Source organism: Thamnophis sirtalis, unplaced genomic scaffold (assembly GCF_051295495.1).
Source record: "Thamnophis sirtalis isolate CommonGarterSnake01/CBP01778 unplaced genomic scaffold, rThaSir2_p1.2 scaffold_4, whole genome shotgun sequence".
Taxonomy (NCBI): Eukaryota; Metazoa; Chordata; class Lepidosauria; order Squamata; family Natricidae; genus Thamnophis; species Thamnophis sirtalis.
In genome coordinates, this window is record NW_028261384.1 from 97,419,946 (window position 1) to 97,432,311 (window position 12,366).

The following is a 12,366-nucleotide window of genomic DNA, read 5'->3' on the forward strand; positions in this document are numbered from 1 at the left end:
CTCAGTGGAGATCGACCGCTACCTGCCCCAAGCAACTGCTTCAGCTCCTATGCCTGCCTTGCCGGCTTTACTGGGGCCTGCCCCCACACCGCCACAGCCGTCGACGTACATTACCAACTTAATCGACGAGCTTGTTCCCCTGCCGGAACAGTTCTACAAGGCCCAGGTGGATCGCCTGAGGGCCACCCCACGCCGGCCTCCGTAACAGCAGCCGACCCTGATCTGCACTCCTAGAGCCACCACTGCCTGCCTCAGCTGCGGAGGTTCCCATGCCCGGTCAGCCTGCCCATTCAAGGCTGCCGTCTGCCGCCGCTGCGGCAAGAAAGGCCACTTGGCACAGGTCTGTCGGGCCACCTCGCCACCTCTTCCACCAGCCAACCAGCTGCCCGTCTACAGCCCTGCTCCACTTGCCAAGAGCCAACCGGCCAGACGCCAGCAACCACGTCACGAAGATTGCTTTGCCCTGACGGAGGATGTTCCTGCCACCCCTGCAGTGTCGATCAACCTCGCCTCAGCGGGTACGCAGAAGATTGCCATTAAAGTGACCATTGAAGGTTTCCCCTGCCTAATGGAGGTTGATTCGGGCTCCTCCCGATCACTCCTCTCCTGGGCTACCTTCACTAAACTATGCCCCCATGTTTCAAAGTCCCAGCTTTCTCCATCAGATGCAGTATTAAAGGACTATCAGGGGACTAATATTCCCACCCTGGGATGCTATGGGGTGCGGGTTTGCTATGGGAGCCACTGTGCAGTCCTCCAAGCCTTGATTGTCTTGAAACCCCTCCCTTCAATTCTAGGCCTAGATTGGTTCACTCCTCTGGGCTTATCCCTGACAGGAGTGCATTCCGTGGTGGACACGCCCCTTGACGTAGCAGCTGTCCTCTGGGACTATGCTGACATATTTAATGGGGAACTGGGCCAATACAAGGGCACCCCTATCTCCCTTTACTTGGACCCCGAGGTTGCCCCCATCCGGCTGAAGGCCCGCAGGGTGCCTTTTGCCTTGAGGCCAAAGGTTGACGCCGAACTCAATAAACTGTTGGTGCAGGGCATCCTGGAGCCCGTCGACCATTCACGCTGGGAGACCCCCATAGTGATCCCCGTGAAGGCCGATGGGTCCATCAGGATCTACGCCGACTACAAGTCGACGATCAACCTTGGCAAACCCCTATCCAGTCCCTGTCGTGCAGCATCTGCTCTACTCCTTGGGGCAGGGCTGCATTTTCTCCAAACTGGATATGGCGCAGGCCTACCAGCAGCTCCCTATGGATGATGATGCGGCGGCTGCCCAGACCATCGTCACCCACCGGGAGGGCTTTCCGCTGTCGCCGCCTACAATTCGGCATTTCCGTTGCCCCGGGGACCTTCCAGAGCCTCATGGAGTGCTTGCTCCATGGGCTCCCCGGCGTTGTCCCTTACTTCGATGACATCCTGATCGCTGCAAACAGCCGCTCAGGACTCATCGAAGTCTTACGGAAGGTCCTCGACCGTTTTAGGGGTGCGGGTCTCAAATTGAAGTGCAGCAAGTGCTCATTTGCTGTGCCCCAAGTGGAATTCCTGGGCTTCTTGATTGACGCCCAGGGCATCCACCCCACCCCTTCCAAAATCGCTGCCATAAGGAACGCTCCCCCCCCACCTCAAAGGCGCAGCTCCAAGCGTTCCTCGGCCTTTTAAATTTTTACGCGCCATTTATTCCGCATAAGGCGTCACTAGCCGAGCCACTGCATTGGTTGCTCGACCGATCCTCAGCCTGGCAATGGGGCAGCTGCAAAGCGCATGCGTTCACGGCTGTCAAATCCCTGCTGACGTCAGAGGCAGTCTTAGTCCAATACAGTGACTAGGTGCCCCTGACTTTGGCGTGTGACGCCTCACCCGTGGGTTTGGGGGCAGTTCTGAGCCATGTCCTCCCCAACGGCTCAGAAGCCCCCATAGCTTTTTACTCCCGGACACTTTCCTCTGCCGAGAGGAACTACAGCCAGATTGACAAGGAGGCTCTGGCTGCGGTGTCCGGGGTTAAAAAGTTCCACGACTATCTTTACGGTCAGCACTTTACGCTCTACACCGACCACAAGCCTCTCCTTGGGCTTCTGGCCGGTGATAGGCCGACCCCTCCCATCCTATCCCCCAGGATGACCCGCTGGACGGAGTTCCTAGCCGCGTACTCCTATGCGCTATGCTACCGTCCGGGCAAGCATCTAGGGCACGCCGCTGCCCTTAGCCGCTGCCCTCTTCCCTGTGATGACCCCCAGCCAGTCTCCTGCCTTTCTGTCCTCTCCATTGCTGAGCTGGACCTTCCCTTGACCTCCTCTGACGTGGCCGCCCACTCTCGAGCTGACCCTGTCCTTTCTCAAATAATGGCATGGGTCCTGAGGGGTTGGCCTACAGGGATCGTCCACCTGGACTGCTGGCCCTTCAAATCCCGTCAGTTGGAGCTGTCTCTCCACTCTGGCTGCCTCCTCTGGAGCGACCGCGTAGTCATCCCATCAGTCCTCCGCCACCAGGTTCTCCAGCGGCTCCATGCCAATCACCCCGGGGTCGCACGCAGAAAGACGCTGGCCCGGAGCTATGTGTGGTGGCCCGGCCTCGATCGAGGCTTGGGTCAGCCGCTGCATTCCCTGCCAGGAGTCCCGCCCATCTCCCCCCTCCTCCCCCTCCCGGGAGTGGGAGATGCCCCGCGGGCCCTGGTCCCGCATTCACCTGGACTTCGCGGGCCCCTTCCATGGCCAGGTATTCTTGGTGGCTGTGGATGCCTACTCCCGCTGGGTGGAGCTGGTTCTAATGCACTCCACCACAGCCGAGAGCACGGTGCGGGCCCTGAGACGGTTGTTCACTACCCATGGGTTGCCGGACACAGTGGTGTCCGACAATGGCCCGCAATTCACATCCACCTGTCTTCCAGTCATACCTGGCCGCCCAAGGCATCCGCTACACGCTGGTTGCCCCTTACCATCCAGCCAGCAATGGCTGGGCGGAGAGGGCGGTCTGATCAACCAAGGAGGCTTTGGGCCGTATGGACCATGGAGACTGGCAGGCAAGGGTGGATGCTTACCTAATGGCACAGCACTCCACACCTTGCCCCCTAACACGGCAAAGCCCCGCGGAGCTGCTGATTCCTCTATTCAGGAATTCAGCCTGGCAACCTGGGGTCTCCCTCCCGCTCCTTCCTTCCCGCTCCTTCCTTCCCGGGGACATGGTATGGGCTCGGAACTACCCTGGGGACCCTCGGTGGGTGCCAGCCACCATCACCAAGGTAACGGGACCCGTCTCCTACAGGGTCCAACTTTCCGATGGCACCAAGTGGCGGTGACACCTGGATCAATTAAGACGCCGCCACCCCCCGGATGATCCAGCTCAACCCGACACGCAGAGGCCGGCCACCGACGCCTCGCAACCGGCCCCAGATCCGCAACTGTTGCCGCAAACCACGCATCCGATGGCCTTCTCAGATCCAGGCCAACCTACCAGGGCCTCAGGGTCGCTTACTTCCCCTGACTGCCCTTGCTCCACCTCTCAAGCCGAGCCCGCAATGCCCTTTCCCAACCAGTTAGGCCTTGTTAGAACAGGCCTTCCCCAGCCCCAGGCCGCCTACCGGCCCATTCCAAATTCACCGCCATCCTCGGCCGCGCCCCCTTCGCCCGGCCTACCTCGTCCTTGGTTGCCGCCTCCTCCACTAGGCCGCTGCAGTGATGTCACCTGGAGCTCCACTCCCCGCAGGGAGGAGCTCTTACAGGGACATCCTCACCAGTCGACGCCTCCACACCGAGGCGTTCTGGGCGTGTCTGCCATCCCCCCGCCTACTTACGCGACTACGCCTGCGCCGCCTTCGACGCATGCACATCGCTGGTGGGGAAGGAGTGTTATAGCCTAGTAAGTCCTCGGACTTACGAATGACAGCTCGGCAGCAGCCAGGGGCGCCTTAACCAATCAGGCGCGTCTGCGAGTTGCCAGGCTGTCATACGCGCGACTATTGGCTCATCCGTCTGACAGCTCCATATAAAAAGCTGTCAGACGGAGGAAAGGTGCCGGTCTACCTCTGTTCTTTGTTCTTGCCTGTAATAAAGCAGTTTGACTTACGGTTACCTCAGACGCCTCTGACTGATTCTTCCGCCAATCTAACAGAAATATTTGAGATTGTTTCTGAAGTCCATTTGATTATGGGCAAACCAAGAAAATCCTCTGTTCATCATCTTCTTGGTAAGGTCCTCATTCCGTATCTTCCTGCTTTGTGTTCATATTTCTTACAGTATATATGCTTCATCCTAAGAAAAGCAGTTGACCTTACCTCATCCCATTACCTCAGCTTCTGTTTTTAGGATTTATTACAGTTTCTGTTCATGATGGGAATTGTAGTCCAATAAATCCGGAGAATGGCAGGGATCAGACTATGTCATCCATAGGCAAAGGTGCAGTGTGGTGGGGTGGGTGGGGGGTCCATGGCAGAGAAACAAGCTCAAAAGCAGGAGTTTTCAGCAGATTTGAGTTGCTTTGCTGCTTCTAGAGGCAACACTCTTCAAATAATAATTTGCCAGTTTGCATGTTACTGAAGTATTTCAAGTGTTTTCTCATTTATTTGTCCATATTTTGCATTTGTTCATTTATAAATACAGCAGAACATGAAAGAAAAACCATAATCATGCCAGATATATTGTGCTATGTACCAGTGAAATATTCCTAAACTTTCTCCAGAAGAGCCAGAAGGAAAATAAGGCCACCTTTGCATCCTTGAAACCTTAGTAAGTATGAAAGGATAATATAGGTTTAGTTATTATTTTCCTATGGACTTTTTCTGTTCAAGCAATGGAAAAATCGCTTGCAGTTATCTTCTGCTTCAGGCATTCACTGAAAAGACTTCATCTGAATGAGGGAACATCCGGTGTTTCATAGGGTGGGTTAAATTTGCAAAAGATCGCAACACAAACTCTGGCCATTGGATATTCCTGTGTGAAACATTACTATAAAAGGTGTACCTTGTGTTATGACTTCACAACAAGCCTTTCACTAGTTTTGTATGGAAATAGATGTCTATGCGAACACAGTTGTTTCATTGTGGGCAGCAAAATACCTCTGACCAGGACTATTTTTAGCAAAGCTTTTGTGCTTGCTAACAGTGACTAGGTCTCTACTTCAAATAGGGTTTTAAAAAAATACTTTGGTTTTCAAAATGCAATGTCTGAAAGCTTTCCTACTGACAGGTGTGTTCCAGAGGAGGTATTCAGCAGGTTCTGACCAGTTCTGGAGAAGCGGTAGTGAAAATTTTGAGTAATTCAGAGAACTGGGGCGAACCGGCAGAATACCATCTCTGGACACAGTCCTTTAAAAAAAGTTGTAGATAGGTGCCAGTTTATCAGTCCTATATAACTCTACACATCTTTGGGGAACTGAATCCGAAGTATAGTGCAGCCCAGTTACTGAACCACTGTAGATATACATAAAAAGTTAATGATGTGATGTTACATATAATTTAGTATCAGTCTACTCGTGGCTTAAGATGTCTCTTCTTTAAATGTCTTAAGAAGACTATGTAGCAATAAAGGAGAAAACTTTTTGATTGTAGCATTCCCTTTCTGTACTCTTCTCCTAATCCTCCTCATGTATTGCTGCTGATCTCAAGAGAGTTATTTCAGCATTTGTTTATACAGACAGGCATTTCGATTGGCTGATATATTTGCTTATACTAGATTTGCATTTTTGGTCATTTTATGATAACACTTGAGTACAAGTTTTTAAATCATATATGTATTTGTTGTTGTTTATGAGAATAAATCATAATTTATCATTTTAAATTATTATACCACTTCCTGTACAACCCATCTTGATTTCTAAAATATAAAATGCAACAATAAAATCAGAAAGTCAAAACAATGTAAAAGTATACTCAATAAAAAGGTAAAGGAAGACAAAAATAAAAATAAGCTATCTATTCACCTAGCAGTCTGAAAGAAAAGATCTGAAAGAAAAACAATTGGGAAGAACATTTGCGAAGTTCTAACCTTACCATAGAGCGGGCTTATGTATCAGTAACCACCAGATGGCACTGTGCTATCATCAGCGCTGGTGAAGCTACCTGGTCAGGTAATAAAATGTCTGTAAACAAACCAACTCAGGAGGCACCAAGAACTCGCAATCCAGCCTCAAGTTTTATATATTCTTTTCTATTTGTACTGTACTATTCTTACAAGTCCTCTTCCAATGATCTCAAGTGATTGACCAGGTCACACAAGTAACCTAGCTAACTGTTAGAGAATTACATGTCTTAAATGAGGGCCAGTTTTGTGTAATGGTGGGAGTAGGGAGATAATGGTTAAGACCCTGGCCAGAAACCAGGAAATTGTCTGTCAGTCTCAGTCTCTCTCTTCCTCTCTCCCCACTCCCCCCAACTCTAGGGAGGAGGCAATAGCAAACAACTTATTTATTTATTTATTTATTTGAAGTTTTTATATGCTGTCCAATCCCAAAGGACTCCGGGCGGCTTACAAGAAAATATAAAAAACACATAACAACAATACAATTTAAAACAACAGACACCCCTCATACATTCATTCTAGTCGGTACCGGACCTCAACAGTGAGGTCAACAGCCCCAGGCCTGCCAAAACAGCCAAGTTTTTATGGCTTTCCTGAAGGCCATCAGAGTGGGTATGGTCCGGATTTCCAGGGGTAGCTGGTTCCAAAGAGTCGGAGCAGCCACCGAGAAAGCTCTCCTCCGAGGGCCCGCCAGCCGACATTGTTTGGCCAACGGCATCTGAAGGAGGCCCAATCTATGGGATCTTACTGGCCGCTGGGAGGTATGTACTTCTGAAATCTTGCAAACAAAACTGCAGCAGGCACATTTCCAGGCAGTTGCCGGGAGTTAATACTGACTCAAGAGCATCCCCTTACACAAATGTCTTAAGCAGAACCATGAACCTGCCTTGATAACTAATTTGCAGGTAGTACCATTGCTCAAAGGCAGGTGCTCTGCTGTAACCTAGGCTACCTGATATAGCATCACCAACAGTATCTAGCCTAAATAGGCTATCTCTATACAGAGTGACTATCCCAACACAGAATACATTCCAGTCTAGAAACCATTGTACCAGTATGAACCACGAAAGTTAGGTCATCACTGTATTTGAAAGGACAGTTGGAATATCAACCAGCTATTAAAGATACTTCTGAGAATAGAGATCACTAGTGCATTTAATGACTGACAGCTGTAAGAATACCGCCAATTTGCATCCGCCAAAGATATAGTATTCAGACAGACATAGGCAGTCACTGACATCAAAATAATTGACATAACTACACACTTGAAATCCTGCTCATCATGTGTGTGCAACGTGAGATAAACACATTAAAAAGTGACAAGTATTCAATTGTCCAATTCTACCTACCATTTTGAAACAGTTAACTTCTCTGCAGAAGTCTTTGATGGAAATAGGTGTTTCAGATCTGGTGTGTGTGCGCTTGCTCTATCTCTCAGCATTCCTTAAAGAAGTCACACTTTTTGTTGGGCTTGTACTAAGGCTGTGCCGTCCAGGGAAAATATGCTTTTGAGTTAAAGAGGTATTGAGGAGGTAGCCATGTAAGCCCAGAAAAAGTTTGTAGCTACTTTTCTTGGATCAAAGTTTCATTAAATAAAGCAAAGTTGTTTAATGAAAAAAGAAAAACACTCAAAACAGGGCAGAAGGCAGAAAGTTGAAGAGCCTGCCCACATATTGATATAGATCAACCCACTACAGGGGAATCAGTCTGTGTACTGTCTGATGACTGACTTCTGAAGCAATTGACCAAATCATATGTTTCTTATATATTATTAAAACATGGTGTTTTTTTAATTTCCTTGTTTGATTGGTTGAGAGATGCACAGAATTGTTGGAAATCATCTCTGAATGAGATGATCTGCATACAAGTTAATAAATAAATTGAAAGTTGTAAGGTATACAAGGTTAATAAAATAATAATATACTTGGGTTTAGCAATTTTTTGAAGGAAGATGAATATAGGGAAAGAGAGAAAGCTAATTTAAACCTGAAAAAGGGGCTGGGTTCTGGCAACTTGATGTTAATGATTCTGTCTCCAATAGCAATAGCAATAGCAGTTAGACTTATATACCGCTTCATAGGGCTTTCAGCCCTCTCTAAGCGGTTTACAGTCTCAGCATATTGCCCCCAACAACAATCCGGGTCCTCATTTTACCCACCTCGGAAGGATGGAAGGCTGAGTCAACCCTGAGCCGGTGAGATTTGAACCGCCGACCTGCCGAACTGCAGTCAGCTGAAGTAGCCTGCAGTGCTGCATTTAACCACTGCGTCACCTCGACTCATACCATACCAATGAGACCATCACTGGGTTTGTTTGTTTTTTTGCTGCTTCTGATGAAAAGGCAATTTATCTTCTATAGAATAGAATGGAATAGAATAGAATTCTTCATTAGCTAATGCGATTGGACACACAAGGAATTTGTCTTTGGTGCACATACTCTGTGTACATAAGGAGAATAAAATACATTCATCCAGAATAAAATATACAACACTTAGTGATAGTCAAGGTTACTAATAAGTTATCAAATCAAACAAAACAACATAAATTGAAAGATACAAGCAACATGGTTATATTGTTGGAAGAAATGTCCTTCTGGGTTCGGCTCCAAATGGGGAAAAAGACACTGGAAACATGGAGGCTGCTTGGAAAGATGGTTTTAATGGTGGACAGGACCACATGGCTTGAGTCCTGAACAGAAAAGGTGATCACATGCTTCAATGTTGGTGGAGAAGAGAAGGGAAAGCAAGGAAGGAAGAGAAGCTGAGTCCCTGGTTTTATCCCCCTCTGGCCTTTGATCTTGCGTTCTGATTGGTTGTCAGACTCCCATGGAGCCGTGCAAGGGAACTCTCCAGACTGCGTTTTGAATCCAGGTTTGGTTGAGTTCTCAGATGCCATGTGATGAGTTGGGTAGAGTCAATATCATCATGCCTTAATCTCATCACTCTGGACCTGAAGGGGACTCTTTATTATGTAAAGTGGACTAGCTCAGGGTTTAATGGTTTATTGACAAAGGGGGATAGGCAGGAAGCTGCAGGAAACTATTCTGTCTTTTAAAACATGTTTCTTTCTTTTCACATTCAGAGAAATATTCTGCCTTTTCAATATTTCCTAGGATATTTCATTTTTCTGGGAGAGGGCTGGGTGATAACTTCCTACAATAGTCATATGTGGGAAGAGACAGAATCTTCTATCTATAAGGTGGTGCCATTCTGCCTTACTCCAACTCAATTTTCTCCCCCCCCCCCTTCGTACTCCCAACAGTGCTGTCAGCAGATTATGAAGCGCTCTCATTATTGATGGTTCCCCTTGACCTCCAACTTGGTCATAGAAATAGTGTGTTGCTATCTTTCTGGAGTTTAGGCCATTTGAAACACCGTGAAATCCACAGTTCAAAGCATCACCTGAAATCCTTAAGGTGCATGGTACAGATATTAACGAGAGTGACTTTTGCTGCTTTTTATGACCTGTGATGCTCAGTGGACACCATTCAGGGAATAATAAGTAGGAAAATCACAGAGCAACACATTTGCTGGCCTTTTTGTTTTTTTTGTTTTTTGAGGCAGAATAGGGCCATGAGGTGCAATTAGGAACTCCTTGCAGCAAATTCTTTTGCTGGCTCAAGAACTGGCACCCTGTATCATACCGCTCGTATTTATGCCTGACGTAAAAAAAATTGATTCCACATTTTCCCCAACCATTCTCATCCAATTTTCACGGGAAGGCGGGGGAGAGAAATCTCCCCTGCCGGCGCCAGAAGAAGGACACTGAAGCGCAAACATCCAGGCGAAGACCTCACGCGCTGGGTCTGGGGCGAGGCGGCAGCGACCGCGCGTGCAGCTGCCCCTCGTGACCAGGCTGCACGTCGGTTCCCAAGGCTGTTCTTTGGCGCCTCTGAGCGGCGGCGCTAGCTCGTCGCACCGCCCCGAGAGGCGCTTGTTTGTCTCCTCCTCCCCCCCCCCACCCGCTTTCCCCGCCGCAGGGCCAGGCTGGGCTCAGGCGGTTGAGAGGGGGGCGGCCCCAGAGGAGGAGTCCGTGGCATGTACTGAACTGCCATCTCCGTCTATCAACCACCGCTGTTTCCTTCTCTCGGACGCGCTTGAGCGATCTGCAGCCGTTGCCTCCAGCCAACAGCTCCTATGGCCGGACGCGGCGGCTTTCCCCTGACTCCGCCGCCCCCGGAGGGACCATCGGCGGCTGTCTCGGTGGCAGCGGGCGTCCCTTCTCCTGCTATCCCAGCACCGGGCAGCGGGCTTTTGCGAGGACCCAGTCCTGCTGGGGCTGGTACTTATCGGCCCATGGGCCACGGACCTCAGTTCCAAGTAAGTGGGGAAGCGCGCACGTGTGCATGTGTTGTCAGTTCGGGAAAAGTGCGGAAACAGCGGCGCCGAAAATGTATGCGGTTTTTCTCGACCCCGACTGGCGTCCTCTGAATTTTACACAGCTATGATTCCCATCATCTGCGAACTGGGAACACTTAAGAGTTATAGTCCAAGTTAGGTGCAGATCGTCCCATTAAGAAAAGTCACTTTAGAGGCTGTCAGTTTGGAGACACGTGAAGAGACTGGCAGCTGTAGCAGGGGCGTCAGTATCTATTAGAGGGGGAAATATGGGCATTTTTTTTCAGAGGAGGGGGTACTTTAAAGAAACTGAACATAGGGAGGGAGAATAAGCGGCATATGTTAGGTGGGATGAAGGGATTGTGTTTCCTTTGGGGAAAATAGAGACGTCAGAGGCAGCAGCATTTCGGTTCCTTGGGTTGCTTTTTAGAAATTGCTGAAGGATCGAAAAAGCGAAACAACTTATTTTGTGATGGTTAATCTAAGTCTGCAAAATTATTCAATTCCTAATAAATTAGATATTAAATATTTGATTTATTTGATTTCTATAGCCATTTAACTCACTGGGTGATTTACAGTTCTAAAATGACAAAGCAATGAAAACAATTTAAAAAAAAATAAAACAATAAAAAACAAATTTTCCTTAGGCTGGTATAATTTGTATGGATTTGTTTTTAAGTTTACCTTGACAAATATTGGTAATGTCTACTAATTTAAATAAATATTTAATGTTTCCTTATGTTTTTGAGGAAGCCTTAAGATCTGAATAATTAGATGCGCTCTAATGGGGCATTGAGAGACAGTTAAATATTGGCTTGCATGTGCCATCTGGTTTGTCTTAGGCCTATGGTTGTGGCAAGAGGAGGTGGAGTTTGCACTGCAAATTATAGGTCTGTTTGTGTAATACTGTTTACAGTTATTCAAGAGAAATTTCTTCTATGTTTAATGGAGTAAGTTATTCCAACATAATATGTAGGATTGCAACCTTATAGTGATTTTGTGGTGATGGAGCTCTGTGAGAGGTAAAAAGTTTTGCAATCAGAAAGCAAATTTTTGGTTTTTAAAGGTAGCAAAACATTCCCTAAGAAGCCTTTGGCAGATTTCTCCCTTCAGTCCTTCTTTGCCTAAAAGTTAGGGCTGAAAAACTTTCCATTTCTTTTCTAGATCATCATCATCTTTTTAATTAATATGATACCTTAATGCCAATTTTAATTTTGCTTGTATCAAATTGTGCTTCATTTCTGTATTTTGTGATAGTGACAGACATTATTTAATAATTTTTTATATCACTTGATTTCAGCACAATTGGAGCTTTGGCTAGAATCTCTTGGGTGTTTCTTTAATTCTCTAACAAGTTGGATATTAAGGGATATTTAAAAGATGGAGAATATGAAAGAAAGCAACATTTTACTTAAAGAAGGATCTGAAACATTTTCCATGAAACCTGAGTGTATTTTGACTTGTGAATTTGTTTGGAAAGGAATTTTCCCATTCTCTGGGATTCTTGATTATACAAGACTTTGTATATTAGAAGAATTGAGTCTTCAGCAGTATTTGAGTACAGAGATAGTATTACACTTTTAGTTTGAATGTAAGGAATGAAAGAAAATATAGCAATGATGTCAAAAATGATGTCAGACTACTGGTGATTTAAAGCAATGTTAGTGCACTCCCTAAAGTATTGCAATATATATCCACAAGGATATATGTAAGTGTTTAAATTTTTGGAATAATAATTTATTAGAGATATTTTATATTCACCAATGAAATAATGATATTGATTTGAAGAATATCCATAGAACAGTTTTTAAAAAATCTGAGTAAGTTCCCTCTTCCCTTTTTTTGTCATAGCCATGCCAATATTGGAAAGAGAAATTTTCTCCATGGTTTATTTTTATTTATTTATTTATCAAATTTATTTGCTTCTCATCTTGCAATTCAGGTGACTCTTAAGTATGTGATTTTCAAAAAGCAAGATGAGTGTAAATCAAGTCGATATAGTTTTT

The 12,366-nt window shown here is 46.8% G+C and overlaps 1 protein-coding gene across 2 annotated transcripts in view; it reads left to right on the plus strand.

The window, feature by feature from the left end:
* The first annotated feature begins 10,069 nt into the window (after nucleotides 1–10,069).
* Nucleotides 10,070–12,366, plus strand: part of SMARCD2 (SWI/SNF related BAF chromatin remodeling complex subunit D2) — a 54,646-nt gene continuing 52,349 nt past the window's right edge. For both annotated transcript variants that reach the window (XM_014069074.2, XM_087713517.1), the window contains exon 1: nucleotides 10,070–10,342. In XM_014069074.2, coding sequence (XP_013924549.1) covers nucleotides 10,160–10,342 — 183 coding nt within the window. In that variant the 5' untranslated portion in view covers nucleotides 10,070–10,159. The remainder of the gene's footprint in view (nucleotides 10,343–12,366) is intronic.